Source organism: Salmo trutta, chromosome 28, assembly GCF_901001165.1.
Source record: "Salmo trutta chromosome 28, fSalTru1.1, whole genome shotgun sequence".
In the NCBI taxonomy this organism is placed as follows: domain Eukaryota; kingdom Metazoa; phylum Chordata; class Actinopteri; order Salmoniformes; family Salmonidae; genus Salmo; species Salmo trutta.
Genome location: NC_042984.1, coordinates 17,385,128 through 17,412,308, shown reverse-complemented (window position 1 = coordinate 17,412,308; position 27,181 = coordinate 17,385,128). Strand labels below are relative to the sequence as shown.

The window sequence follows — 27,181 nt, the reverse complement described above, 5'->3', positions numbered from 1 at the left end:
CTTGACTCTCATTGCCAGACTTTGAGTCTCATGTTCACTCTATGAGAGATCATGATAAACTTTTGAGTGGTTGCAGGTTGTGCGGACAGTTGGCATTCGTAACAGTCCTCATAATGGAGGAGATGGGCCAGGTACTACTCCGGCACACTAAGGCCCTGCTGAGTCTCTCTCCTCAGTCCTCATAATGGAGGAGATGAGCCAGGTACTACTCCGGCACACTAAGGCCCTGCTGAGTCTCTCTCCTCAGTCCTCATAATGGAGGAAATGGGCCAGGTACTACTCCGGCACACTAAGGCCCTGCTGAGTCTCTCTCCTCAGTCCTCATAATGGAGGAGATGAGCCAGGTACTACTCCGGCACACTAAGGCCCTGCTGAGTCTCTCTCCTCAGTCCTCATAATGGAGGAGATGGGCCAGGTACTACTCCGGCACACTAAGGCCCTGCTGAGTCTCTCTCCTCAGGGGAGATATACTGTAGTCCCTGCCTGGGACTAAACCCTCCAGGAGTCTCTCTCTTCCACTCAGCCAGGAGCTCTCTAGCTCTCTCATTAGATGTGATTTAGGAGATCAGCGCTGAAGAAACAACGATGTGGCCTCCCCACTATCCATCCTTCTATCTTTTTCCTTTCCTTTCCTTCTCTCTCTCTCTCTCTCTCTCTCTCTCTCTCTCTCTCTCTCTCTCTCTCTCTCTCCCCCCTCTCTCTCTCTCTCTCTCTCTCCCCCCCTCTCTCTCTCTCTCTCTCCCTCCATCTCCCTCAACACCATGATTGATTCTTGTTTTTTATTAATCTCTGCGAGCTTCGATCGATAGACATCCTGGTTTTATTATGTCATTTGATCTGGCCACCTGCCGGCAGAGGGAGACGCCTGATCTTGCTGTATGATAAAGTTGTATTGATCTGCAGCGGGGCGTCAGCTAGGGTCCTCACTGTGATTTACATTGGACGTTGCTACGGCGACACTACAGCTTGTTCGGCACAGCAGGGCCCTTGTTAGTGGAGGGATATTTATGATGTCTAGTATCCTCCACTCTCCAGGAAGTTATAGGGCTGCTGGTGTGAGGGGTGTAGTGAGTTGTGACTACTGGTGGAGGAGCAGAGTTGCAAAGAAAAAGCCATATCTCTGTCCAGTGTCTGTGTTCTTTTGCCCGTCTTAATCTGAGATATGGCTTTTTCTTTGCAACTCTGCCTAGAAGGCCAGCATCCCGGAGTAACCTCTTCACTGTTGACGTTGAGACTGGTGTTTTGCGGTACTATTTAATGAAGCTGCCAGTTGAGGACTTGTGAGGCGTCTGTTTCTCAAACTAGACACTCTAATGTACTTTTCCTCTTGCTCAGTTGTGCACTGGGGCCTCCCACTCCTCTTTCTATTCTGGTTAGAACCAGTTTACGCTGTTCTGTGAAGGGAGTAGTACACAGCGTTGTACGAGATCTTCAGTTTCTTGGCAATTTCTTGCATGGAAGAGCCTTCATTTCGCAGAATAAGAATATACTGACGAGTTTCAGAAGAAAGGTCTTTGTTTCTGGCCATTTTGAGCCTGTAATCGAACCCACAAATGCTGATGCTCCAGATACTCAACTAGTCTAAAGAAGGCCAGTTTAATTGCTTCTGTAAACAGGACAACAGTTTTCAGCTGTGCTAACATAATTGCAAAAGGGTTTTCTAATGATCAATTAGCCTTTTAAAATGATAAACTTGGATTAGCTAACACAACGTGCCATTGGAACACAGGAGTGATGGTTACTGATAATGTGCCTCTGTACGCCTATGTAGATATTCCATAAAAAAACAGCCGTTTCCAGCTACAGTAGTCATTTACAGCATTAACAATGTCTACACTGTATTTCTAATCAATTTGATGTTATTTTAATCGCCAAAAAGTTGCTTTTCTTTCAAAAACAAGGACATTTCTAAGTGACCCCAAACTTTTGAACGATCGTGTATATACAGTATATACCAATGCCACAGAACAGTGATTGAAAACATTGCCCTGTGTAAGGTGTTGTCTTTCGGATGGAACATTAAACGAGTGTCCTGACTCTCTGTGGTCACTAAAGATCTTATGGCATTTATCATAAGAGTAGGGGTGTTAACCCTGGTGTCCTGGCTAAATTCCCAATCTGGCCATCATGGCCACCTAATCATCGCCAGCTTCCAATTGGCTCATTCCTCCTCTCCCCTGTAACTATTCCCCAGGTCGTTACTGTAAATGAAAATGTGTTCTCAGTCAACTTTCTGGGTAAAATAAATGATGTTTTGAATACCCTAAGCTGAGAGGTTGTGTGTTTTCCAGGATAGTCTGTGAGATGGATGCTGCCCCAGCAGACAGCAAGGCTGGACCAGTCCAACTGTGTGTCGGGGAGTGCAAACCTGCGCTCAAGACTCACTCTTCCCAGCTCTACTCCTTCGTGGTAAGACTTTAGACTTTAAACACTAACAGTCAGTAATGAAGTGTTTTTATCATTTTTCCTCTCCACTTGTATTACACTAGTTGTTCTGATTCACAGTATTACAAATGCTAAATTAAGTTTATCTCAACTGGCCGAACGCAATTAGAACTCAAACAGTTTAGAATGAGGAAGTAGTAGTATTTCGCCTATGTCTCTTTGATGTCTATCACCATCGTCGTCTTGAAAGCCAGAAAATAAGTCATGAAAATCCTATCATTGAAATAATGAAGCCTTTTCTTGATTGTTGAAATACTGCATAGCCTAGTGATTGCCACAGAAGTTCCCAGGGAAATCAGCAGTTAATAAATGGATAATAGGTGTTGATAATAGAATAAATGGGGAGACAGCAGCTATGCTACACACCTGTATCTCACCCATACTAAAGCTAGCCTGCAGATAACTGATAATCAACACTCCCATTCACACACTCCCAATTAGCTACCCCTTAACAATTAACAACGGCTAGTAATTACTTGCACTGTTTTCAGAGAGTAGCATTTTAGCCTGTCCCCTAAATTGTACCGCACTGGGCGAGGAACAGTGTGTGTGTGCACTGACACTTTTGTCACCCATAATTCACGTTGCCGCTCAGGGAGTACTGACATCAATGCAGCGCTGTGTGTGTGTGGGTACTACAGTACTTTACTTGCAATTCCCTAATATCACAGCAGCGTTAAAGAAAATTACACATAGCAAAAGCTCTCTTCAATTTTGTAGACAACAAAACACGGTCCCACGTGTCCGTCTGTTTTACAAAGCTATACAGACAGGAAGTATGACAAATAACAGTGGAAATGGAGTGTGTGTTTTGCGTCTTTGTCTGTCTGTCTGTGTCTGTCTGTCTGTGTGTGTCTGTGTCTGTGTCTGTGTGTGTGTGTGTGTGTGTGTGTGTGTGTGTGTGTGTGTGTGTGTAACAGTCTGTACTCTGTTTTATCAGTGTGTCTTAGGTTACCAGCCTAGCAGGCTGTCTGTGTGGATGTTTTCTGTCTGTCTGTGGGCTCTCTGATGACAGGAAGGCAGACAGGGCCGGGCTCCTGTTAACACTAGTTATTTTCAGACTACCTTTTAAAAGGTTCAGTGGAATACAAACTCAGCAATGGCGAACACAGCAACACAACACAAGATGAGTGGGATCTCGGAGGGACTAAAAGCTCTTGGTTTTATTTTGCTTCCTCTTTACGTGGGTTCGTAGTGCAGAGTTTGTTATTTGCTGCTGTGGCTCTGTGTAGAGTAGACAGTAATGTATAAAGGACAGGAGGTGTGACAGATTAATACAGTGAGGGAAAAAAGTATTTGATCCCCTGCTGATTTTGTACATTTGCCCACTGACAAAGAAATGATCAGTCTATCATTTTAATGGTAGGTTTATTTGAACAGTGAGAGACAGAATAACAGCAAAAAAATCCAGAAAAACGCATAAAATGATTCGCATTTTAATGAGGGAAATAAGTATTTGACCCCTCTGCAAAACATGACTTAGTACTTGGTGGCAAAACCCTTGTTGGCAATCACAGAGGTCAGACGTTTCTTGTAGTTGGCCACCAGGTTTGCACACGTCAGGAGGGATTTTGTCCCACTTCTCTTTGCAGATCTTCTCCAAGTCATTAAGGTTTTGAGGCTGACGTTTGGCAACTCGAACCTTCAGCTCCCTCCACAGATTTTCTATGGGATTAAGGTCTGGAGACTGGCTAGGCCACTCCAGGACCTTAATGTGCTTCTTCTTGAACCACTCCTTTGTTGCCTTGGCCGTGTGTTTTGGGTCATTGTCATGCTGGAATACCCATCCACGACCCATTTTCAATGCCCTGGCTGAGGGACGGAGGTTCTCACCCAAGATTTGACGGTACATGGCCCCGTCCATCGTCCCTTTGATGCGGTGAAGTTGTCCTGTCCCCTTAGCAGAAAAACACCCCCAAAGCATAATGTTTCCACCTCCATGTTTGACGGTGGTGATGGTGTTCTTGGGGTCATAGGCAGCATTCCTCCTCCTCCAAACACGGCGAGTTGAGTTGATGCCAAAGAGCTCCATTTTGGTCTCATCTGACCACAACACTTTCACCCAGTTGTCCTTTGAATCATTCAGATGTTCATTGGCAAACTTCAGACGGGCACGTATATGTGCTTTCTTGAGCAGGGGGACCTTGTGGGCGCTGCAGGATTTCAGTCCTTCACGGCGTAGTGTGTTACCAATTATTTTCTTGGTGACTATGGTCCCAGCTGCCTTGAGATCATTGACAAGATCCTCCCGTGTAGTTCTGGGCTGATTCCTCACCTTTCTCATGATCATTGCCACTCCACGAGGTGAGATCTTGCATGGAGCCCCAGGCCGAGGGAGATCAGTTCTTTTGTGTTTCTTCCATTTGCGAATAATCACACCAACTGTTGTCACCTTCTCACCAAGCTGCTTGGCGATGGTCTTGTAGCCCATTCCAGCCTTGTGTAGGTCTACAATCTTGTCCCTGACATCCTTGGAGAGCTCTTTGGCCTTGGCCATGGTGGAGAGTTTTGAATCTGATTGATTGATTGATTCTGTGGACAGGTGTCTTTTATACAGGTAACAAGCTGAGATTAGGAGCACTCCCTTTAAGAGTGTGCTCCTAATCTCAGCTCATTACCTGTATAAAAGACACCTGGGAGCCAGAAATCTTTCTGATTGAGAGGGGGTCAAATACTTATTTCCCTCATTAAAATCTAAATCAATTAATAACATTTTTGACATGCGTTTTTCTGGATTTTTTTGTTGTTATTCTGTCCCTCACTGTTAAAATAAACCTACCATTAAAATTATAGACTGATCATTTCTTTGTCAGTGGGCAAACGTACAAAATCAGCAGGGGATCAAATACTTTTTTCCCCCACTGTACATTACAGTGACAGAGAAATGGTTCTCTCTCACTTGTCGCTCATCGCTCTCTCTCGCGCTCTCTCTCTTCTTCCCTCCTCTAGATGCCATCGGTACAGGGCCTGTCCCCCAGCAGAGGGCCTGAGTCAGGGGGCAGCAAGGTAACCATCATGGGGGAGAACCTGGGCGCTGGCAGCAGTGTCACCGTCCTCTTTGGGAACCAGACGTGCGAGTTCTACGGGTAAGAGAGAGACCCACCTCACCCCCTCAGGCTGGTTCATTTGTGGTAGTTTAATACATACTGTTTTACTCTCCTCTGAGCTCTCCTGTCATGTTTTCAACAATTATGACTTTCTCAGATAAATATCAATGATCTAACTTTTGCTGTCTTATCCAGTTGGATCTTTTTCTAAGTGAGAGCCCTCTACATTTACATTTCATGTTAAGATAGCTAGGTGAGACAACCACACATCACAGTCCAGTCATAGCAAGTTGGGACATCTTTTATTTCAGCTCATGAGACATGGGACCAACACTTTACATGTCGCGTTTACATAGATTTTTTTGTATATATATGTATGTACAGCTTAATAAGGTTTCATGACCCACTGCATCAAACCTCAGTAATAATAACCTCCAGATGTCCTTGTGCACCTAGCCTGGGATTTTCCTTCCTTTTTCAGTCACCTTTTTTCTTAGATCTGACTTTTCCAGTTCTCTCTTTCTATCTCCCACCCTTCCTCTCGCTACCTGTTTTTTCCTGCTCTACCTCTCTCTCCCTACCTCTCTCTCCATCTCTCCCTCCCACCCTCTCCTCTCTCTCCCTTTCCTTTCCGATATCTATTTGAAGCGGAACAGAAAGGAGTAGGTTTCATTGTAATACTGTAAGGTTGAGGAGTCAAGGCAGCTTTAATGAGATCTGGGCTAATTACTAGCCATGTGTTTTCCACTGTGATTCTGACCGTGGAGAGAGAGGAGAGGATGAGAGGAGAGGAGAGGATGAGAGGAGAGGATGAGAGGAGAGGATGGGAGGAGAGGATGGGAGGAGAGGATGAGAGGAGGGTGGCTGATGAACAGAGCTAGTTTCAGGGGGTGAGCAGGTAGTGCAGGGATCCATGGGATGGAGAAAGAATGATTGAAGAAGAGACGCAGACATTGACTGTGTGTGTGTGCGTGTGCGTGCGTGTTCCCTGCAGACGGACCATGACAGAGATCGTGTGTTACTCGGCTCCCTCCCTGACTGGCGTGGGTTCGGTCCAGATCAGTGTGAGTGTGGACCGGGCCCAGGTCAAGGAGAGCCTAAGCTTTGATTACATTGAGGACCCCACCGTCCAGCGCATTGAGCCAGAGTGGAGCATCGCCAGGTAACACCACCAACACCTCTCCTAAACATGAGGGTAAACATCTACTTGTCCATGTCCCCAGTCCCTCATAGATGATGAGGACTGAGAGAGAGAGAGTGAGAGAGAGTGAGAGAGAGGTCCAAGTGTGCAGCAGATATCAGCCGAGATGGAGTTTATCTGGAAGAGAAGAGAGCAGCAGGTCCTCTCTCTCTCCACTGAGAAACAAACAGAGAGAAAAGATGTGGGATGGCACTTTGTTTAGTCAAACTTGTTCTTTCTTTTCTGAAACGAGAACACTGCCCCATGCCTCAGCCCGGGAGAAAGGAGGTAGAGGAGTGTAGCATAGCGTAGTGTAGGGCCGTAGTCGACAGACAGACAGACAGACAGACAGACAGACAGACAGACAGACAGACAGACAGACAGACAGACAGACAGACAGACAGACAGACAGACAGAGCATCAAAGCTGCTGCCAGGGTGCTGTCTAAACAACACAACCCAGGAAGGCACAGCTAACATCAACAGGGCAGGAGCCTTGTTTAATCTAGAGCACATCTATCTATGTTACTCTATCTCCTCTCCTTGTACTCTTGATTGGACTGAATGGTTAGCAGTAAAGCATGCTAAACACTCCTCATTTGGAATTTTGCTTAGTGGACCTCAAGACAGTTTGAACAACTAGTCATGTTTTATCACTGTCCTCCAGAGTGGCTAGCCAGACTGTAGTCAGTAATGCTACAGTGCCACCATGCACAGACTGATCCTGAGATGCTGATCTAGATGATGTTCTAAATGCTGATCTAAATGCTGATCTAGATGCTGATCTAGATGCTAATCTAGATGCTAATCTAGATGCTGATCGCTGATCTAGATGCTGTTCTAAATGCTGATCTAGATGCTGATCTAAATGCTGATCTAGATGCTGATCTAAATGCTGATCTAAATGCTGATCTAGATGCTGATCCCCAGATGCTGATATAGATGCTAATCTAGTGCTCCCAGCCCAGTCACCTAACAGTCCTCAGTGTTACTTCAGTATTTCAGCAACCACTATAACAGTCCCAATCCCTATAACAGGCCAAATAGCTGTAGGGAAGGCCCCTGCTCCGGCACCTGCCCTGTCTCTCCTGTCTGTCTGTGTTTGTTTCAGCCAAGCCTGCCTAGTTTGTGTTGTGTATTATCCATTGAGCCACTGTCACGTTCTTCAAAAGGACGGGACCAAAGCGCAGCGTGCGTATAGCTCCACATATTTTATTTCAAAGTGAAACTTTACAAAACAACAAAGACCAAAATGAACGTGCCGTTCGTAGCATACAATGCACTAAACAAAACACCACAAAACACAGGTGGGAAAAAGGCTACCTAAATATGATCCCCAATTAGAGGCAACGATTACCAGCTGCCTCTAATTGGGAACCATACAACTCACCAACATAGAAATACAATGACTAGAACACCCCCCTAGTCACGCTCTGACCTAAACACCATAGGGCTCTCTATGGTCAGGGCGTAACAGCCACGTAGCTACGACCCCCTCAAACATGAGCCTGCCAGATCTACTTAAGTGCAGTTAAAATCCTCTTTAATCATTTACTTACCTCAAAAACCTATTATCTTCTGAAAACACTTTTTTTTAATCTGAGGTAAAAACTTTCGTCAAAGGCTTGTGCAGGCAGGACGTTTTGGAGAGAAAATCTTGTAGTCCGGTGTGTTGTTTGTTTGTAGAACTTTTCTGTGTGTGTTTGTGTGTGTGTGAAACAGCGGCCACACTCCTCTGATGGTGACAGGAACTAATCTGGATGTGGTTCAGGAGCCTAGGATACGCGTCAAGTACGGAGGCCGTGAGTCTGTCAATGTGAGTAGTACTACACACACTACACACATTACACACACTCACGTAGATGATATGGAGGATGATTGAGTCATTCAAATGCTTGTCCTGCTAACCCACAACCTCCCCACAAACCATATTTCAAATCTCCCTTAATGCTCTAGCTGGTCTCTTAATGGAGCAGATGGAGAGGGGTTCCCATGCAGTATTTAATTAGAGAGTTTTAACACCATCAGGCTCCAGTTACTATCGCCAGTCAGTCAGGGCCTCAGCTCTATACAGTCTATACTAACCTGCTTAGCCTTGTTGTTATGGTTTGAGACTTCCGCCTGAATTTGAAATACCTCAGACACTTTTCTGTAAATCTGGAGTGTAGGAGCAGGTTGGAGGGTGGATGGCTGGTGGGGTTTGAGGGTAGGAGCGTGGGGGGTTGGCGGGCAGGGGTGAGAGGGTTGGATGGTGGTGGGTTTGAGGGTAGGAGCGTGGGGGGCTGGCGGCCAGGGGTGAGAGGGTTGGATGGTGGTGGGTTTGAGGGTAGGAGCGTGGGGGGCTGGCGGGCAGGGGTGAGAGGGTTGGATGGTGGTGGGTTTGAGGGTAGGAGCGTGGGGGGCTGGCGGGCAGGGGTGAGAGGGTTGGATGGTGGTGGGTTTGAGGGTAGGAGCGTGGGGGGCTGGCGGCCAGGGGTGAGAGGGTTGGATGATGGTGGGTTTGAGGGTAGGAGCGTGGGGGGCTGGCGGCCAGGGGTGAGAGGGTTGGATGGTGGTGGGTTTGAGGGTAGGAGCGTGGGGGGCTGGCGGCCAGGGGTGAGAGGGTTGGATGGTGGTGGGTTTGAGGGTAGGAGCGTGGGGGGCTGGCGGCCAGGGGTGAGAGGGTTGGATGGTGGTGGGTTTGAGGGTAGGAGCGTGGGGGGCTGGCGGCCAGCGGTGAGAGGGTTGGATGGTGGTGGGTTTGAGGGTAGGAGCGTGGGGGGCTGGCGGCCAGGGGTGAGAGGGTTGGATGGTGGTGGGTTTGAGGGTAGGAGCGTGGGGGGCTGGCGGCCAGGGGTGAGAGGGTTGGATGGTGGTGGGTTTGAGGGTAGGAGCGTGGGGGGCTGGCGGCCAGGGGTGAGAGGGTTGGATGGTGGTGGGTTTGAGGGTAGGAGCGTGGGGGGCTGGCGGCCAGGGGTGAGAGGGTTGGATGGTGGTGGGTTTGGAAGGCTGGGGAAGACCGGGGGGCTGTTCTCTTCCTAGTGGGTTCTAATGGAAGATTAAGTGCTGTCAGAAGGCTTTGTTCAGCATAAAGAGCCCCTCTCTGTATAATCAAGGCCGGGCAGGCGGGGGAATCGTTACAAATTGCATTTATGCTCTAGTCCTCTGGGTACATGTTTAATTAAGGGAATGGTATTTTTCCACCGCTGCGGTCGGGCGGGTGGTCAGAGTGAAGGTGGGGAGGGCAGAGTAGAGGGAGGGAGGGAGGAAAAACAGGTAGTGTGGAACAAGTACTTCATTCCAGGAAATGCAGCATATCCTAAGACATTTATAGTACATGCTCAAACACAGCACAAACTTTAGGCAGATACTGTACAGTCACAGAAATGAAACATGCATACACACACACACCACCACCATCATGACCACGTTCTCAAGTCTTTTTTTAACGGTCTCTTTATATAATGACTTCCATCTCACACCTCACTAGAATCTTGCTTTTTGGGTCTCAGAGAATCTTTTTAGAGAATCTCTGAACATATTTGTTCCAAAGTAGTGTCTCCTTACCTTCTGCATTCACAACCCTCCCCCACTCAGACAGACTGTAGTTCACATAAGTGGTTCTCAGGGGCCTGTGTTTCTTCATGATTGCTTCCGTACCCAACATCAGAACTGTGCTCTAGGCCAGGGACCTTCAACTAGATTTTTTCTTGACCGCAAGAAGCCCAAACATATAATATTTGACTAAAACAATCATTTTAAACCTTGCTTACATTTGTATATGATCACATGTATCTCTATTATGTGTAGGAATACTTAGTAAAATTGTAAATCACTTGGAGCTGATTTGCAGGTGTTTTTACAGTATTTTATGTCCAACAGTAACAAAAAATAATATATATATATTTTGTTGGTCAGAAAACTTGGAGGGCCAAATAAAATCACCTGCGTGCCATATTCAGCCCACGGGCCGCCAGTTGGCAAACACTGCCCTAGGCTTTTGTTCTACTACATGTCTTCATGTATGGGCAGTTTCCCCATAAGACCCTTTTATATGAAGAAACCCAGAAGAAACACAGTCATTTTGGATCTAATGAAAGACAGACTCACTGCTTTATTCACACACGAAAAGAACTGGATCAGATCAGTAAGATTTCTTGTAAGCCTCTGAGCTGAAATAGGATTTGACTTGTGTGTGGGTGCTGTCTGCTGTGTCACTCAGGTGAAGCAGAAAGCTTTGAACGCTCAGCGGCGTTCTCCTTTAAAATGCAGTCTCACTTCGCCACACACACATAGTGCCTCTCACAGACACTCGGCTCCTCTTTGATTTCCTTGCTCCAGAAGGAGGAGAAGAGAAGAAGCCGCTGTGTGAATTTTTATTAACTGCCTAGGTTACAATTATGGATCTCTTCATCCCTTCCTCTCGTCTTTGTCACAGGGGAAAGGCAAACAGCGCAGCAGCAGCCGTGCAATCAGGGCCCAGCCCAGAGCGGGCCTGTCAAGTCAGCCTTCAAAGTGTCATCTGCCTCCCACTAAATTGCCTCTCAATCTCCCTCCCTCCCCCCTTCCCTCTTGTCACCTGCACAAGATTCTTCACAAAGAAGAAGGCACAGAAAGGGAGACACTGTTTTTCGTTACACACTCTATACCTGTCACTGGTTCACAACTGAAACATTAATCATTGGCTCTGATTAAAGCTAAAAGGTGTATTTTTCTCACAGAACCCCATTTTCTCCTATCTTCTCTTAAAGAATTTCCTTTGCCACTTTCTGCCCCCATTAAGATGTCTGATTGGCTGATGTGATGTCATAATGAAATAGATACAGTAGAGCCTGCTTCCCAAATGGCACCCTGTTCCCTACAAAGTGCACTACTATGGGCCCTAGTCAAAAGTAGTGCACTATGTAGGCGAATAGGGTGCCATTTGGGACGCAGGCTTGATTGTCAGAAGTGGAAGCGATCAGCAGCAATTTGAGCTGATTAAAGAGAGAGAGAGAGAGACATATACATCACTAGGTCTATAGAGCAGCATTGCACCTACAGTCCTTATGCAATCAGACAGCTCTCTTTAGAACGTTGTCCTCCTAGGAAATGGTACATCACCCCCAAGAGGCTGAGGCCAATACACTGAGTGTATAAAATATGTAATGAATTGCTGTTATGCACACCTCTTGGAGGAGGGAACGCAACACCCTGCTACACTCAACTCCCCGTGGAGTGAAAGAGGTATGTGATTGGAGGTGCGGGTAAGGATGACAGAGGCAGAGAATATTACCGTTTACAGGGAATTTATTTCCTTAACACGGTAAGGTGGGGAAAAGGGTCTGGACGGAACAAAAGCAAAGAAAGTAAGAGTTATAGACCCCTCTCCTACCTTACCTACCTACCCACTACCTACCTACCTACCTACCCTTTTAGCACATCCTGGTGCCCTAACCAAAATACAGGGGGTGGTCCGCCCAGGTCTTACCTAGTGTGCATAGACAGTAAATACTACGGGTTATGTATGCCCGCAGGCCTCTTGCATAAGCACTCCCAAGGTGCCTTCCCCTTCCTCCCCTGGGAACAAATGAAACAAATAATTACTAACTTAAAGTGAACAATTTCAATAATCAAAAACACTGACTCCTTTTGGCATACACATACCTCAGAAGTAGCGGCTACAAAATACAAAATACAGAAGTAGAGGCTACAAAACTGAGCAACAACCAACACAGGACATCAAAGAAGCTCTCTCTCCAGACAAAGGAACACTGGCTTTTATCCAGCTGGAGAAGGAGTTGGTAAATGAAAACAGCTGTTTCCCCTGACGAGAGTGAGGGTTCAGAACTCCAATCGTCGATGGGGCCGATCAATCAGCTGCTTAGAATCCAGGAAGCCATTTCCTGAAATGCACACATACAAACACATACAAACCCAAAAACAACACAGAAACTGGGGAACATAACAATTGCTCTTTCCATGACAGAATGACCAGGTGAATCCAGTTGAAAGTTATTATTCCTTATTGATGCCACTTCAATCCGTGTAGATGGAGGGGAGGAGAAAGGTCAAAGAAGGATTTTTAAGCTTTGAGACAGTTGAGACATGGATTGTGTGTGTGCCATTCAGAGGGTGAATGAGCAAGACAGCATATCTAAGTGCATTTGAACGGGGTGTGGTTGTAGGTGCCAGGCACACCGGTTTGAGTTTGTCAAGAACTGTAACGCTAGGTTTTTCACGCTCAACATTTTCCTGTGTGTATCAAGAATGGTCCACCACCCAAAGGACATCCTTTGGAAAACATTGGAGTCAACATGGGCCAGCATCCATGTGGAACGCTTTCCATGCTGTGACGAATTGAGGCTGTTGTGATGGCAAAAGGGAGTGCAACTCAATATTAGGATGGTGTTCCTAATGTTTTGTCCACTCAGTGTATAATGAACACTCAGATAGAATGAAGGAATAGATGGTGACTACATCATGATAAAGGCTTGGTTAATAACCTCTCAGCTCCTACGTCTTCCAGTCTTGTCAGGTTATTTTCTCCTCATCCACTACGTCTGCACCATCCATCCATCCCCTCCTCTCTCCACTCTCCATCCATCCATCCATCCATCCATACGACTAATATCAGAGCCATATTGTCAGAATGAACAGCTGGTGGAAACAAACAGGACATGGAAGGAAATGGATGTGGGGTAGGATTGATATCAGCCACTAATATCAGTCATTGGCCAGAATATTGCTCACATAATCTTTGACCCTTGACCTAACAGAGCTCTCTCCTCTCTTGTACTCATGACCCCTGAAGCCCATTTCCTCTATTGCCTCCCTCTCTCCAAGTCAGAGACCTGGCGCAGGGTGCCTGGGCTGAGTGGGCTGCTGCAGACTGCAGTAGATTCTGCTAATGAATTCAACCTGAGAGCCTGGACTGTTTACGTCACAGTTGCTGTACAACGTACTACTCCATCCCCATCCAGTGCCTGTCAGGAGGCAAGACTCAAATGATTTAATAGCTGTTGCCCTGGAGCAACTGTATACTGATGATGACAGGGATCAATACTAAGGACCGGTAGGAATGACAGGACCGATAGGACTGATAGGACTGATAGCTAAGGAACAATATTTGCTGAAAAAAAATGTTTCATAATTAATTTAAATGTGTACTAGTCTGGTTGGAGTAGAATACCTGAGGCTTTTCTAAGATTGTGGGTGGCAGGATAATTATTCTCTGCTCTGTCATAGTAGCCTATACGAGCCCTGAGATGATTGACAGCATATGATATGGCTACTATAATGATACTGCCCTGACATAGCCAGTATTTCCCCCTTCACTACCCTGACATAGCCAGTATTTCCCCCTTCACTACCCTGACATAGCCAGTATTTCCCACTTCACTACCCTGACATAGCCAGTATTTCCCCCTTCACTACCCTGACATAGCCAGTATTTCCCCCTTCACTACCCTGACATAGCCAGTATTTCCCCCTTCACTACCCTGACATAGCCAGTATTTCCCCCTTCACTACCCTGACATAGCCAGTATTTCCCACTTCACTACCCTGACATAGCCAGTATTTCCCCCTTCACTACCCTGACATAGCCAGTATTTCCCCCTTCACTACCCTGACATAGCCAGTATTTCCCCCTTCACTACCCTGACATAGCCAGTATTTCCCCCTTCACTACCCTGACATAGCCAGTATTTCCCACTTCACTACCCTGACATAGCCAGTATTTCCCCCTTCACTACCCTGACATAGCCAGTATTTCCCCCTTCACTACCCTGACATAGCCAGTATTTCCCCCTTCACTACCCTGACATAGCCAGTATTTCCCCCTTCACTACCCTGACATAGCCAGTATTTCCCCCTTCACTACCCTGACATAGCCAGTATTTCCCCCTTCACTACCCTGACATAGCCAGTATTTCCCCCTTCACTACCCTGACATAGCCAGTATTTCCCCCTTCACTACCCTGACATAGCCAGTATTTCCCCCTTCACTACCCTGACATAGCCAGTATTTCCCCTTCACTACCCTGACATAGCCAGTATTTCCCCCTTCACTACCCTGACATAGCCAGTATTTCCCACTTCACTACCCTGACATAGCCAGTATTTCCCACTTCACTACCCTGACATAGCCAGTATTTCCCACTTCACTACCCTGACATAGCCAGTATTTCCCACTTCACTACCCTGACCACTAACCTTATAGGCACTAAGCTCAGTGTCTTATTCTGACTGGCCTCTTTAGATCTACACACATCACATTAGATCACATCCAGTCACGGCTGAGTCTTATATGACTGCCTTTCTCAGAAGACAGGATTCAGGAAGAGAGAGACATGATTTCTCACCGCCCCAAACACACAGAGTATTGAAGGAGTGTGTTGAAAACATGCAGCATCCTTCCAGCTAGCTAGCCCAGCTCTGAACAGATGGTAGTGGGAGCCATACTGTACTGCAGTTGACTTGCAAATGCATTGCTGTTCCTTGTGTTCCAAACAAGACAGAGACAGACAGGCAGACAGAGAGGGATGCTGTGGTGGCATCTTTGCCTGTCTGTAACACAACACTGTTATAACATGGAGACTACAGCAACATGGACATTTTGCCTTTTACTGTCTCTGAATGTGTGAGAGAAATCAAGTGTATTCGTAGCTATAAAAAAGCTTATTTGCTCAAAACTATGACAGTGAATTAGTGTTTATTTGCAGTTAATAAGGCACTTATTGGCCAGAGTGTATTAAGTTAATAAGTAAATACATTCACAAGCACCTTTTGATAATCATAGCACACGATAAGACCAGTGTATACGGTTTGTTTTTCAGTATTTTCTCTATAACTGTCATCTAATCTAAGCTTTCTCTGTAATATACACTGCTCAAAAAAATAAAGGGAACACTTAAACAACACAATGTAACTCCAAGTCAATCACACTTCTGTGAAATCAAACTGTCCACTTAGGAAGCAACACTGATTGACAATACATTTCACATGCGGTTGTGCAAATGGAATAGACAACAGGTGGAAATTATAGGCAATTAGCAAGACACCCCCAATAAAGGAGTGGTTCTGCAGGTGGGGACCACAGACCACTTCTCAGTTCCTATGCTTCCTGGCTGATGTTTTGGTCACTTTTGAATGCTGGCGGTGCTTTCACTCTAGTGGTAGCATGAGACGGAGTCTACAACCCACACAAGTGGCTCAGGTAGTGCAGCTCATCCAGGATGGCACATCAATGCGAGCTGTGGCAAGAAGGTTTGCTGTGTCTGTCAGCGTAGTGTCCAGAGCATGGAGGCACTACCAGGAGACAGGCCAGTACATCAGGAGACGTGGAGGAGGCCGTAGGAGGGCAACAACCCAGCAGCAGGACCGCTACCTCCGCCTTTGTGCAAGGAGGAGCACTGCCAGAGCCCTGCAAAATGACCTCCAGCAGGCCACAAATGTGCATGTGTCTGCTCAAACGGTCAGAAACAGACTCCATGAGGGCCCGACGTCCACAGGTGGGGGTTGTGCTTACAGCCCGACACCGTGCAGGACGTTTGGCATTTGCCAGAGAAATCCAAGATTGTCAAATTCGCCACTGGCGCCCTGTGCTCTTCACAGATGAAGCAGGTTCACACTGAGCACATGTGACAGACGTGACAGAGTCTGGAGACGCCGTGGAGAACGTTCTGCTGCCTGCAACATCCTCCAGCATGACCGGTTTGGCGGTGGGTCAGTCATGGTGTGGGGTGGCATTTCTTTGGGGGGCCGCACAGCCCTCCATGTGCTCGCCAGAGGTAGCCTGACTGCCATTAGGTTCCGAGATGAGATCCTCAGACCCCTTGTGATACCATATGCTGGTGCGGTTGGCCCTGGGTTCCTCCTAATGCAAGACAATGCTAGACCTCATGTGGCTGGAGTGTGTCAGCAGTTCCTGCAAGAGGAAGGCATTGATGCTATGGACTGGCCCGCCCGTTCCCCAGACCTGAATCCAATTGAGCACATCTGGGACATCATGTCTCGCTCCATCCACCAACGCCACGTTGCACCACAGACTGTCCAGGAGTTGGCGGATGCTTTAGTCCAGGTCTGGGAGGAGATCCCTCAGGAGACCATCCGCCACCTCATCAGGAGCATGCCCAGGCGTTGTAGGGAGGTCATACAGGCACGTGGAGGCCACACACACTACTGAGCCTCATTTTGACTTGTTTTAAGGACATTACATCAAAGTTGGATCAGCCTGTAGTGTAGTGTGGTTTTCCACTTTAATTTTGAGTGTGACTCCAAATCCAGACCTCCATGGGTTGATAAATTGGATTTCCATTGATTATTTTTGTGTGATTTTGTTGTCAGCACATTCAACTATGTAAAGAAAAAAGTATTTAATAAGATTATTTCATTCATTCAGATCTAAGATGTGTTATTTTAGTGTTCCCTTTATTTTTTTGAGCAGTATATAATAGGATTACAGTAGAAGATTCTTGGAGAAAATGTGTCTGCAGTGCTATTGAGGTTGTATGCATTTTTAAAAGGGCTTAGCCTCTCTCTCTCTTTCTCTCTCTTTCTCTCTCTCCCACTAACATGCAAACTTAGACTGTAGATGTACAATGTCACTACTCTGCGGGAGTAGAGGGAGCGTTTAGACCTCGTTATGTGGGCTAACATACACACATCGAGTCCAGCCACAGCAGCACACATGGCGACAGCTGTAATGTGGGAACTGTGTTTCGGTTAACCCGGGAGCAGAGCTGACTTCCTGCTGAACCCAACCCAACCCAACCCAAGTATATTTACCAAATGTACATGGGCAATAGCCCATGTGCCCTATCTGGACAGACACTGCTCTAGACTAGAGCATAGGACAACAGGTAAGAGGTGTGGTACTCTGCTGGCCCTACAGAGCTTTGAAGACATTTGGCTCTAATTAAGTTTCTCCTCAGAGAGTGAGAGAAAGAGTGAGAGAAAAAGTGAGAGAGCAGAGATAAAAGGCTCCGGCAGCAGCAGGAGTGCAGCACAGTAATCTATTGTGTTCCTCTACTGTTTGTAGTGCTGCAGCTTGTTCCCTCACATGGAAAATATCTGCTCCTGGGCATACAGATGGAAAGGAATATCATTCAAGAAGCCATGACTTCACCTCAATCTGCCAGATTGGATATATGACCAAGTGATTGGGGGATATCCCCTCATGCTCCCCTGTCCTCTTACATGTCTTAGTTTGAGGCTCCCTCAGAGCTACTGGAGACATTTTATGAAAACTCAAAACGTACTGTTTCTGAAAGTAACAGTACTTCATTGGATGGATGTATATATCACGTTTCTAACAGCTGCTGTACTTAAATCCTTTAGTAGGAGAAACTCAACTCAACCACCACCAATGTGTTGCACCCACCTGGGTGATGCATGGTGACCATGCTTGTGACAGAATGCTCATCACACATCAGCTGGAGAGGTGAGGAGTGATATAGGCCAATTAGGAATGAGGTTGATATGAATGAATGGGGCCAGATTGGGAATTTAGCCTTGACACCAGGGTTAACACCCCTACTCTTACAATAAGTGCAATGGGATTTTTAATGACCACAGTGAGTCAGGACACCCTTTTAACATTCCATACGAAAGACAGCAACCTATACAGGGCACTGTCCCCTTCACTGCAATCTCCTTAAATCGGAGTGAAGAGTGCCCCCTACTGGCCCTCCAACACCACTTCCAGCAGCATCTGGTCTCTCATCCAGGGACCAACCCTGCTTAACGTCAGAGGCAAGCCAGCAGTGGTATGCAGGGTGGTATGCTGCTGGCTGTGCTTGATTTGCATATTATCAGCCTTAAGCACTTAGCTATGCCAGTGTGTGCTATTGTATTAAGTGTAACATTCAGTAAACTCTCGACTTTACATGCTATTACAGCAGGTGGTTGATAGGCTATATGGTATGAATATACTGGTTCAGCTTTTAGAATGAAAAGAGTATAGCCAGACGGTCTGTCTCACCTCATCCCGCTTGACTTGCTCATGTCTCATGTCTCGTATTGGAGAGCTTAGATTATTAGAGCATGATGGCTGGCTAGTGTGGATCCCTTCAGTAGCCTGGTTCCATCTTTTGGTGAATAAAGCATCTCAAGAGCTAATGTGTGTCTCTCTCTCTCCTTCCCCTCTCTCTCTCTCTCTCTCTCTCTCTCTCTCACTCCTTCCCTTTCTCTCTTTCCCCCTCTCTCTCTCTCTCCTTCCCCTCTCTCTCTCTCTCCTTCCCCCTCTCTCTCTCTCTTTCTCTCTCTCTCTTACTCCTTTCTCTCTCTCCCCCCTCTCTCTCTCTCTCTCCTTCCCCTCTCTCTCTCCTTCCCCTCTGTCTCTCTCCTTCCCCTCTCGCTCTCTCCTTCCTTTTCTCTCTCTCCTCTCTCTCTCTCTCCTTCCCCTCTCTCTCTCTCCTTCCCCTCTCTCTCTCTCTCTCTCTCTCTCTCTCTCTCTTTCTCTCTCTCTCTCTCCTTCCCCTCTCTCTCCTCCCTCCCTCTCTCCCTCTCCTTCCCCTCCCCTCCCCTCTTTCTCCCTCCCTCTCCTTCCTCTCCTCTCTCTCTCTCTCCTCCTCTCTCTCTCCTCCTCTCTCTCTCCCTCTCTCTCTCCTCCCCTCTCTCTCCTCCCTCCCTCTCTCCCTCTCCTTCCCCTCCCCTCCCCTCTTTCTCCCTCCCTCTCCTTCCTCTCCTCTCTCTCTCCTCCTCTCTCTCTCCTCCTCTCTCTCTCCTCCTCTCTCTCTCCCTCTCTCTTTCCCTCCCTCTCCTTCCCTTCCTCTGGCAGATGTGTAAGGTTCTGAATACGACCAGTATGAGTTGCGTTGCCCCATCCCTGGTAGCAGAGTACCATCCAGGCCTGGACACGGTCAAACATGCTGATGAGTTTGGCTTTATCTTCAACAACGTCCAGACTCTGCTAGTCTATAACAACACCAACTTCCTCTACTACCCCAACCCATACTTTGAACCTCTCAGCACCAATGGGGTCCTGGAGCAGAAGCCTGGCTCGCCCATCATTCTCAAGGTATGGGAGCTTACTGAGATTGTAATTAATAAATCAAATGAATGAATAAAGCTCTGTAAAGAACAGCACTTAGATAGCAACCCGGCCTAGACCTAGCTTGCAGAAACCAAGAGAGGGTTTAGGTTATTTGAATGTGCAACCTTAAAGCAGAGTTACAACAATGTCCATTCTATAACTGTATCTTCATTACTGCACAATAACAACCAATTCTTATTTTGGGGTGGCTTCATATTACCTTAGTTGAGCATTGCTATGACAATTTTCCACAGATCAAAGTTTCCCCCTCCTCTCCCCCCACAGGGCAAAAACCTGGTGCCCCCGGCCTCAGGGGGGGTGAAGCTCAACTACACTGTACTGATCGGGGAGACCCCCTGCTCAGTCACTGTGTCTGAGACCCAGCTGCTGTGTGAGCCCCCCAACCTCACGGGCCAGTACAAAGTCATGGTACCTCAATCAGTCTGTCCAAGTACACACACAACAACACAGAAACACACACTGAAACAGACACTGACACACACACACACACAGACACACACCATCTCCTCCTGTCTCTCTTTTCTGTCTGTGTGTCAGAGTGTCTGTGATTTATTTTCCATAACGTTTGACCTGTAAACTCCATTATTTTTGCACTCGTGGTTCTTCATTCAGCTGAGAGAAACAGGTCAAAGACACGACAGTGTAACTGGGCTCTAGCTGTCAAAAGGTTCTGCAAGAATCCACTGCAATTATTTCTACCAGTCTTCTCACTTATTGAGTTCAAGCCCCCAGAACTTCACTCTTCACTGTCCTCCATGTCGGGGTGTCTGGGTGTCTGTGTGCTGTATGGGTTTATTTAACTGAATCTAACTGTGTGTTTGTTGTGTGTGGGTGTTTGAATGTGTGTATGTTTAATATACTTTGTGTGTGTGTGTATGTTTATGTTTAATATACTGTGTGTGTGTGTGTGTGTGTGTGTGTATGTGTATGTGTATGTTTAATATACTGTGTGTGTGTGTGTGTGTGTATGTTTAATATACTGTGTGTATATGTGTGTGTGTGTGTGTGTGTGTATATATATATATATCAGGTCCAGGTGGGCGGTCTCCACGTGTCTCCAGGGGCGGTCCACATCCTGTCAGACAGCCTGCTCACCCTTCCCGCCATCGTCTCCATCGCCGCCGGCGGAGGCCTTCTCCTTATCATCGTCATCATCGTCCTCATCGCATACAAACGCAAGTCGCGGGAGAATGACCTCACCTTGAAGCGCCTGCAGATGCAGATGGACAACCTGGAGTCCCGGGTCGCCCTGGAGTGCAAGGAAGGTGAGTAACACTTTATTTAGATTACAAATGAACCACAGACTATTAGTTGCAACTCTCACTAACTAACCCTGGTCTAGACTGTGTAGTGCTAGGGCAAAAACCCATACCTGGCAGGGGGGGTAACCCTGGTCTAGACTGTGTAGTGCTAGGGCAAAAACCCAAACCTGGCAGGGGGGGTAACCCTGGTCTAGACTGTGTAGTGCTAGGGCAAAAACCCAAACCTGGCAGGGGGGGTAACCCTGGTCTAGACTGTGTAGTGCTAGGGCAAAAACCCAAACCTGGCAGGGGGGGTAACCCTGGTCTAGACTGTGTAGTGCTAGGGCAAAAACCCATACCTGGCAGGGGGGGTAACCCTGGTCTAGACTGTGTAGTGCTAGGGCAAAAACAAGAACCTGGCGGGGGGGGGTAACCCTTGTCTAGACTGTGTAGTGCTAGGGCAAAAACCCAAACCTGGCGGGGGGGGGGGGTAACCCTGGTCTAGACTGTGTAGTGCTAGGGCAAAAACCAGAACCTGGCAGGAGGGGGGGGTAACCCTGGTCTAGACTGTGTAATGCTAGGGCAAAAACCAGAACCTGGCAGGGAGGGGGGGGGTAACCCTGGTCTAGACTGTGTAGTGCTAGGGCAAAAGGGTAACCCTGGTCTAGACTGTGTAGTGCTAGGGCAAAAACCAGAACCTGGCAGGAGGGGGGGTAACCCTGGTCTAGACTGTGTAGTGCTAGGGCAAAAACCAGAACCTGGCAGGGAGGGGGGGGGGGTAACCCTGGTCTAGACTGTGTAGTGCTAGGGCAAAAACCCAAACCTGGCAGGGGGGGTAACCCTGGTCTAGACTGTGTAGTGCTAGGGCAAAAACCCAAACCTGGCAGGGGGGGTAACCCTGGTCTAGACTGTGTAGTGCTAGGGCAAAAACCCATACCTGGCAGGGGGGGTAACCCTGGTCTAGACTGTGTAGTGCTAGGGCAAAAACCCATACCTGGCAGGGGGGGTAACCCTGGTCTAGACTGTGTAGTGCTAGGGCAAAAACCCAAACCTGGCAGGGGGGGTAACCCTGGTCTAGACTGTGTAGTGCTAGGGCAAAAACCCAAACCTGGCAGGGGGGGTAACCCTGGTCTAGACTGTGTAGTGCTAGGGAAAAAACCCAAACCTGGCGGGGGGGGGGGGGGGGGGGGGGGGGTAACCCTGGTCTAGACTGTGTAGGGCTAGGGCAAAAACCCAAACCTGGCAGGGGGGGGGGGGGTAACCCTGGTCTAGACTGTGTAGTGCTAGGGCAAAACCCCAAACCTGGCAGGGGGGGGGGTAACCCTGGTCTAGACTGTGTAGTGCTAGGGCAAAACCCCAAACCTGGCAGGGGGGGTAACCCTGGCATAGACTACGGTAGGTCAGTTCAGCCCAGTGTCGCTAGTCATGTACACTAGCCTGTATCCTTATCCTCCCTCTATCAGCAACTAAGTTATGTCATTACAGGTACAGAAACTGAAATCAGTCTCTCAAAATGTCTGTGAAGAGTTAAGCAATTATATTTGGTCCTCTTCTGCTCTACATAGCTATTTTGAGACACTTTGATTCCAGTTTCCTTGTAGGGCTTAAGACTGAGCTAGCTAGCTGGGCTCCACTAAGACATGTTATACTCACATGAAAGACACACATTGATGCTTCTGTGTAACAAGTAAATAACTGGTGGTATGTGTTGTAGAATGTAATACAAGTTATTGTGAATCTGGGTCAGTGAGTCACGTTTTGTCTGACAGACACAGTCTCTGCTAGTTTAGTTTAACCTGTTTTTGACGCTGATCGTGGCACACTAAATGCACATGGTGCTTGTCTATCGCTCACACACACTGACACACACACACACACACACACACACACACACACACACACCCCTGGTGGGCCACAGTACAGACAGGGCACGCTTCTGTTCACTACACCAGCTGACCTCTGAACCTTGGTCCCAGAGGAAGGACAGGCAAGTTACTGTATGTATCCCCTCCAGCTAGCCTGAAGACAGCTTTACCACTCAGAATTACAGCACAGAGAATAACTCCAACATACAGAATTACAGCACATAGAATAACTCCAACATACAGAATTACAGCACACGGAATAACTCTAACATACAGAATTACAGCACATAGAATAACTCTAACATACAGAATTACAGCATATAGAATAACTCCAACATACAGAATTACAGCACATAGAATAACTCCAACATACAGAATTACAGCACATAGAATAACTCTAACATACAGAATTACAGCACATAGAATAACTCCAACATACAGAATTACAGCACATAGAATAACTCTAACATACAGAATTACAGCACATAGAATAACTCCAACATACAGAATTACAGCACATAGAATAACTCTAACATACAGAATTACAGCACATAGAATAACTCCAACATACAGAATTACAGCACATAGAATAACTCCAACATACAGAATTACAGCATATAGAATAACTCCAACATACAGAATTACAGCACATAGAATAACTCCAACATACAGAATTACAGCATATAGAATAACTCCAACATACAGAATTACAGCACATAGAATAACTCCAAGATACAGAATTACAGCATATGGAATAACTCCAACATACAGAATTACAGCACATAGAATAACTCCAACATACAGAATTACAGCATATAGAATAACTCCAACATACAGAATTACAGCACATAGAATAACTCTAACATACAGAATTACAGCACATAGAATAACTCCAACATACAGAATTACAGCACATAGAATAACTCCAACATACAGAATTACAGCATATAGAATAACTCCAACATACAGAATTACACCACATAGAATAACTCCAACATACAGAATTACAGCATATAGAATAACTCCAACATACAGAATTACAGCACATAGAATAACTCCAACATACAGAATTACAGCATATAGAATAACTCCAACATACAGAAATACAGCACATAGAATAACTCCAAGATACAGAATTACAGCATATAGAATAACTCCAACATACAGAATTACAGCACATAGAATAACTCCAAGATACAGAATTACAGCATATAGAATAACTCCAACATACAGAATTACAGCACATAGATTAACTCCAACATACAGAATTACAGCACATAGAATAACTCTAACATTTAGAATTACAGCACATAGAATAACTCTAACATACAGAATTACAGCATATAGAATAACTCCAACATACAGAATTACAAAGACAGGACATATAGAAGACATAGTATACTAAAAAGGTATATCCTCTACATGTCATTGTTTTGTTTCTCTGTGTTGTGTCAGGGCTGTGGCAGAGGACAGAGGTTCATAGTGAGGTCTGCTCTATGTCTGTTGTAGTGCCCAGCTGGGGGATGTGAGCAGAGCTGAGCAGCACACAGCTGCATGGGGCTTATAGAGCTAAAGCCCTGGACACGTACAGACAGACAGACAGACAGACAGACAGACAGACAGACAGACAGACAGACAGACAGACAGACAGACAGACAGACAGACAGACAGACAGACAGACAGACAGACAGACACTCTAAGCAGACACACACACAGGCGAGGAGACACACCGAAGGGTCATGTTTTAAACAGCATCTGTGTTCAGGAAGAGTGTAGTGCCCCGAGGGTGGATTTCAAGGGGCAGCTAGGTACCTGTGTTCCCCTCCAGGGGTGTATGTCTGAGCCCTGGGCCCTGGGCTTGGCTAGCAGGGGTACTGGGGGGCAGGCTGTAGGCAGGGGGGAGATATGACTGTGATTGGCTGTAGAGAGGCTAAGGGGACACCCGCAGAGCAGAGCAAGGCCTAGCAGGACTCAGTCAGGAAGAGACCAATTAACCAGCTCTCACCTGCAGCCCCTAACAGCAGGGAACACACCAGATACTCAGATACTGTACAGTACAGCCAATTTACTGGCCACCAGAGGGGTGTGTGGTGTGTGTGTGTGTGTGTGTGTGTGTGTGTGTGTGTGTGTGTGTGTGTGTGTGTGTGTGTGTGTGTGTGTGTGTGTGTGTGTGTGTGTGTGTGTGTGTGTGTGTGTGTGAGGGAGGGAGGGAGGTAGGGTCAACATAGCTAGTGGGCGTACATACTAATGCATGGAGATTTGAAACCAGCCGGTCTGAAATCAGTTGATCCATACTAACAGTCCTGTTCATTTCTCCTCTCTCTACCCACCTCCTCCAGCTTTTGCTGAGCTGCAGACGGACATCAACGAGCTGACCAGTGATCTGGACAGAGCTGGTATCCCCCATCTGGACTACCGGACTTATGCCATGAGAGTCCTTTTCCCTGGCATCGAAGACCACCCTGTTCTCAGAGAACTGGAGGTACGGAGAGAGAGAGATGGAGAGAAAAAGTAGACAAAGAAAAGTATGGAGGGGGATGGGAGAGGGAAAGAGAAATGAGGAAAGGAGAGACAGAGGGAGGAAAGGGAGAGTGAGAGAGAGCTTCCACACCACCCCTGTGGCATGCCCTCCATAAGCACCACAGTGCTAGGGGGAGACTGACACCAGTATGTCGTTCTGCCTCTCTGCCCTCTGGCCTCACACACACACACACACACACACACACACACACACACACACACACACACACACACACACACACACACACACACACACACACACACACACACACACACACGCAGGTCCCAGTCCAGTTTTCACCCACCAGCGCATCCTTCATCAGGAGTAATGAAGTGGGTCATGTCCTCTTCACTGGCAGCCCTGGGACCTCCTCTACTGGGGACAGACTGACTGGAACACACTCCACGGAGTCTCTTTAATACTCTGCTGTTCTTTATAGGGGAGCACAGGGTGGGTGTGAGTTGCTGGATGAGTTGACTTATTAGGGTACATAGGATGGGTTGTAAGCTGAGATCTCTAACAGGACAAAGTATGCAGGCTTATTAGGGTACATAGGATGGGTTGTAAGCTGAGATCTCTAACAGGACAAAGTATGCAGGCTTATTAGGGTCAGCCTCTTGACTGTATGAGGGTGACATGGTGTGATAGTGAGGAGTTGTTCAGGGAGGAATAAACGTCCAATAGGAACAGCAGAAAGTACTATATGCTAGCGCATCACCATGCCCCTTTATGAGAAGCAGCAGAGCAGTTCTGTCACGCATGGAACAATCTGGGTGGGTATGCAGGTGTTTAAAGTACATCTCTTAACACAGAAACCATGTGTTGTCATGTGGCATGTTAACCCTTTGGTTCCTGTCCTGCATGTCCTAGGTGTCGGGTAACGGTCAGCTGAGCACAGAGAAGGCTCTGAAACTTTTCGCTCAGCTCATCAACAACAAGGTGTTCCTGCTAACCTTCATCAGGACTCTGGAGCTCCAGCGCTCCTTCTCCATGCGTGACCGCGGCAACGTGGCGTCGCTCATCATGACGGCGCTGCAGGGCAAACTGGAGTACGCCACCGACGTCCTCAAACACCTGCTCTCTGACCTCATCGACAAGAACCTGGAGAGCAAGAACCACCCCAAGCTGCTGCTGCGCAGGTAAGAGACATACAGATTCATACACATTTATACATGTACACACACATACATAAACATTTACACTTTCACACACAAAGATGCATTATGCATGTATGCACATACACACACATGGATGCACACACATACAGTATGAGCACATCTGCTGTGGGCAGAATGGAAGGGGAAGCAGAGATAGTGGAGCTGGGAAACAGTGGGAGGATGTTGTTTATAAGATAGATGGAGTGTAGATCAGAGAGGTGCATTCTACCACTTGTATTGATTCCATTCATCAAAATTCGTAATATGTCGTATGTCATATGTAATATGTACTTTATTTACAATGGCAAGATATTAATTTTTAGCAACAATTACTTGTCTAGTATCCTTTGAATTATCAGCCAAGATAGAGAGTTGTAGTCTCATCTCTCTCTCTCTCTCTCTCTCTCTCTCTCTCTCTCTCTCTTTCTCTCTCTTAATCTTCACTTTAAGGGCTTTAATGGCATGGGAAACATATGTAAATTAGATAATAAACAAAAGTGAAATAAACAATAAAAATTAACAGTAAACAGTAAATTCTTTGTGGGTCTGTTTAATCTGAGGGAAATATGTGTCTCTAATATGGTCATACATTGGGCAGGAGGTTAGGAAGTGCAGCTCAGTTTCCAACTCATTTTGTGGGCAGTGTGCACATAGCCTGTCTTCTCTCAATAGCAAGGCTATGGTCACTGAGTCAGTCACAGAGGTCCC

General features: G+C 46.8%; 1 protein-coding gene across 2 annotated transcripts in view; it reads left to right on the top strand.

Moving 5' to 3' along the window:
* Positions 1-27,181, top strand: part of LOC115165645 (plexin-A2) — a 361,064-nt gene that overhangs the window by 289,170 nt on the left and 44,713 nt on the right. The window contains exons 14-22 of one of the 2 annotated variants that reach the window (XM_029718900.1): positions 2,292-2,409; positions 5,395-5,531; positions 6,487-6,654; positions 8,394-8,487; positions 19,414-19,653; positions 19,954-20,097; positions 20,720-20,954; positions 25,135-25,277; positions 26,187-26,455. In XM_029718900.1, the coding sequence (XP_029574760.1) occupies positions 2,292-2,409; positions 5,395-5,531; positions 6,487-6,654; positions 8,394-8,487; positions 19,414-19,653; positions 19,954-20,097; positions 20,720-20,954; positions 25,135-25,277; positions 26,187-26,455 (1,548 nt within the window). Of the gene's footprint in view, positions 1-2,291; positions 2,410-5,394; positions 5,532-6,486; positions 6,655-8,393; positions 8,488-11,088; positions 11,374-19,413; positions 19,654-19,953; positions 20,098-20,719; positions 20,955-25,134; positions 25,278-26,186; positions 26,456-27,181 lie in introns of those variants that run through there. The other variant, XM_029718901.1, reaches the window with a different exon arrangement.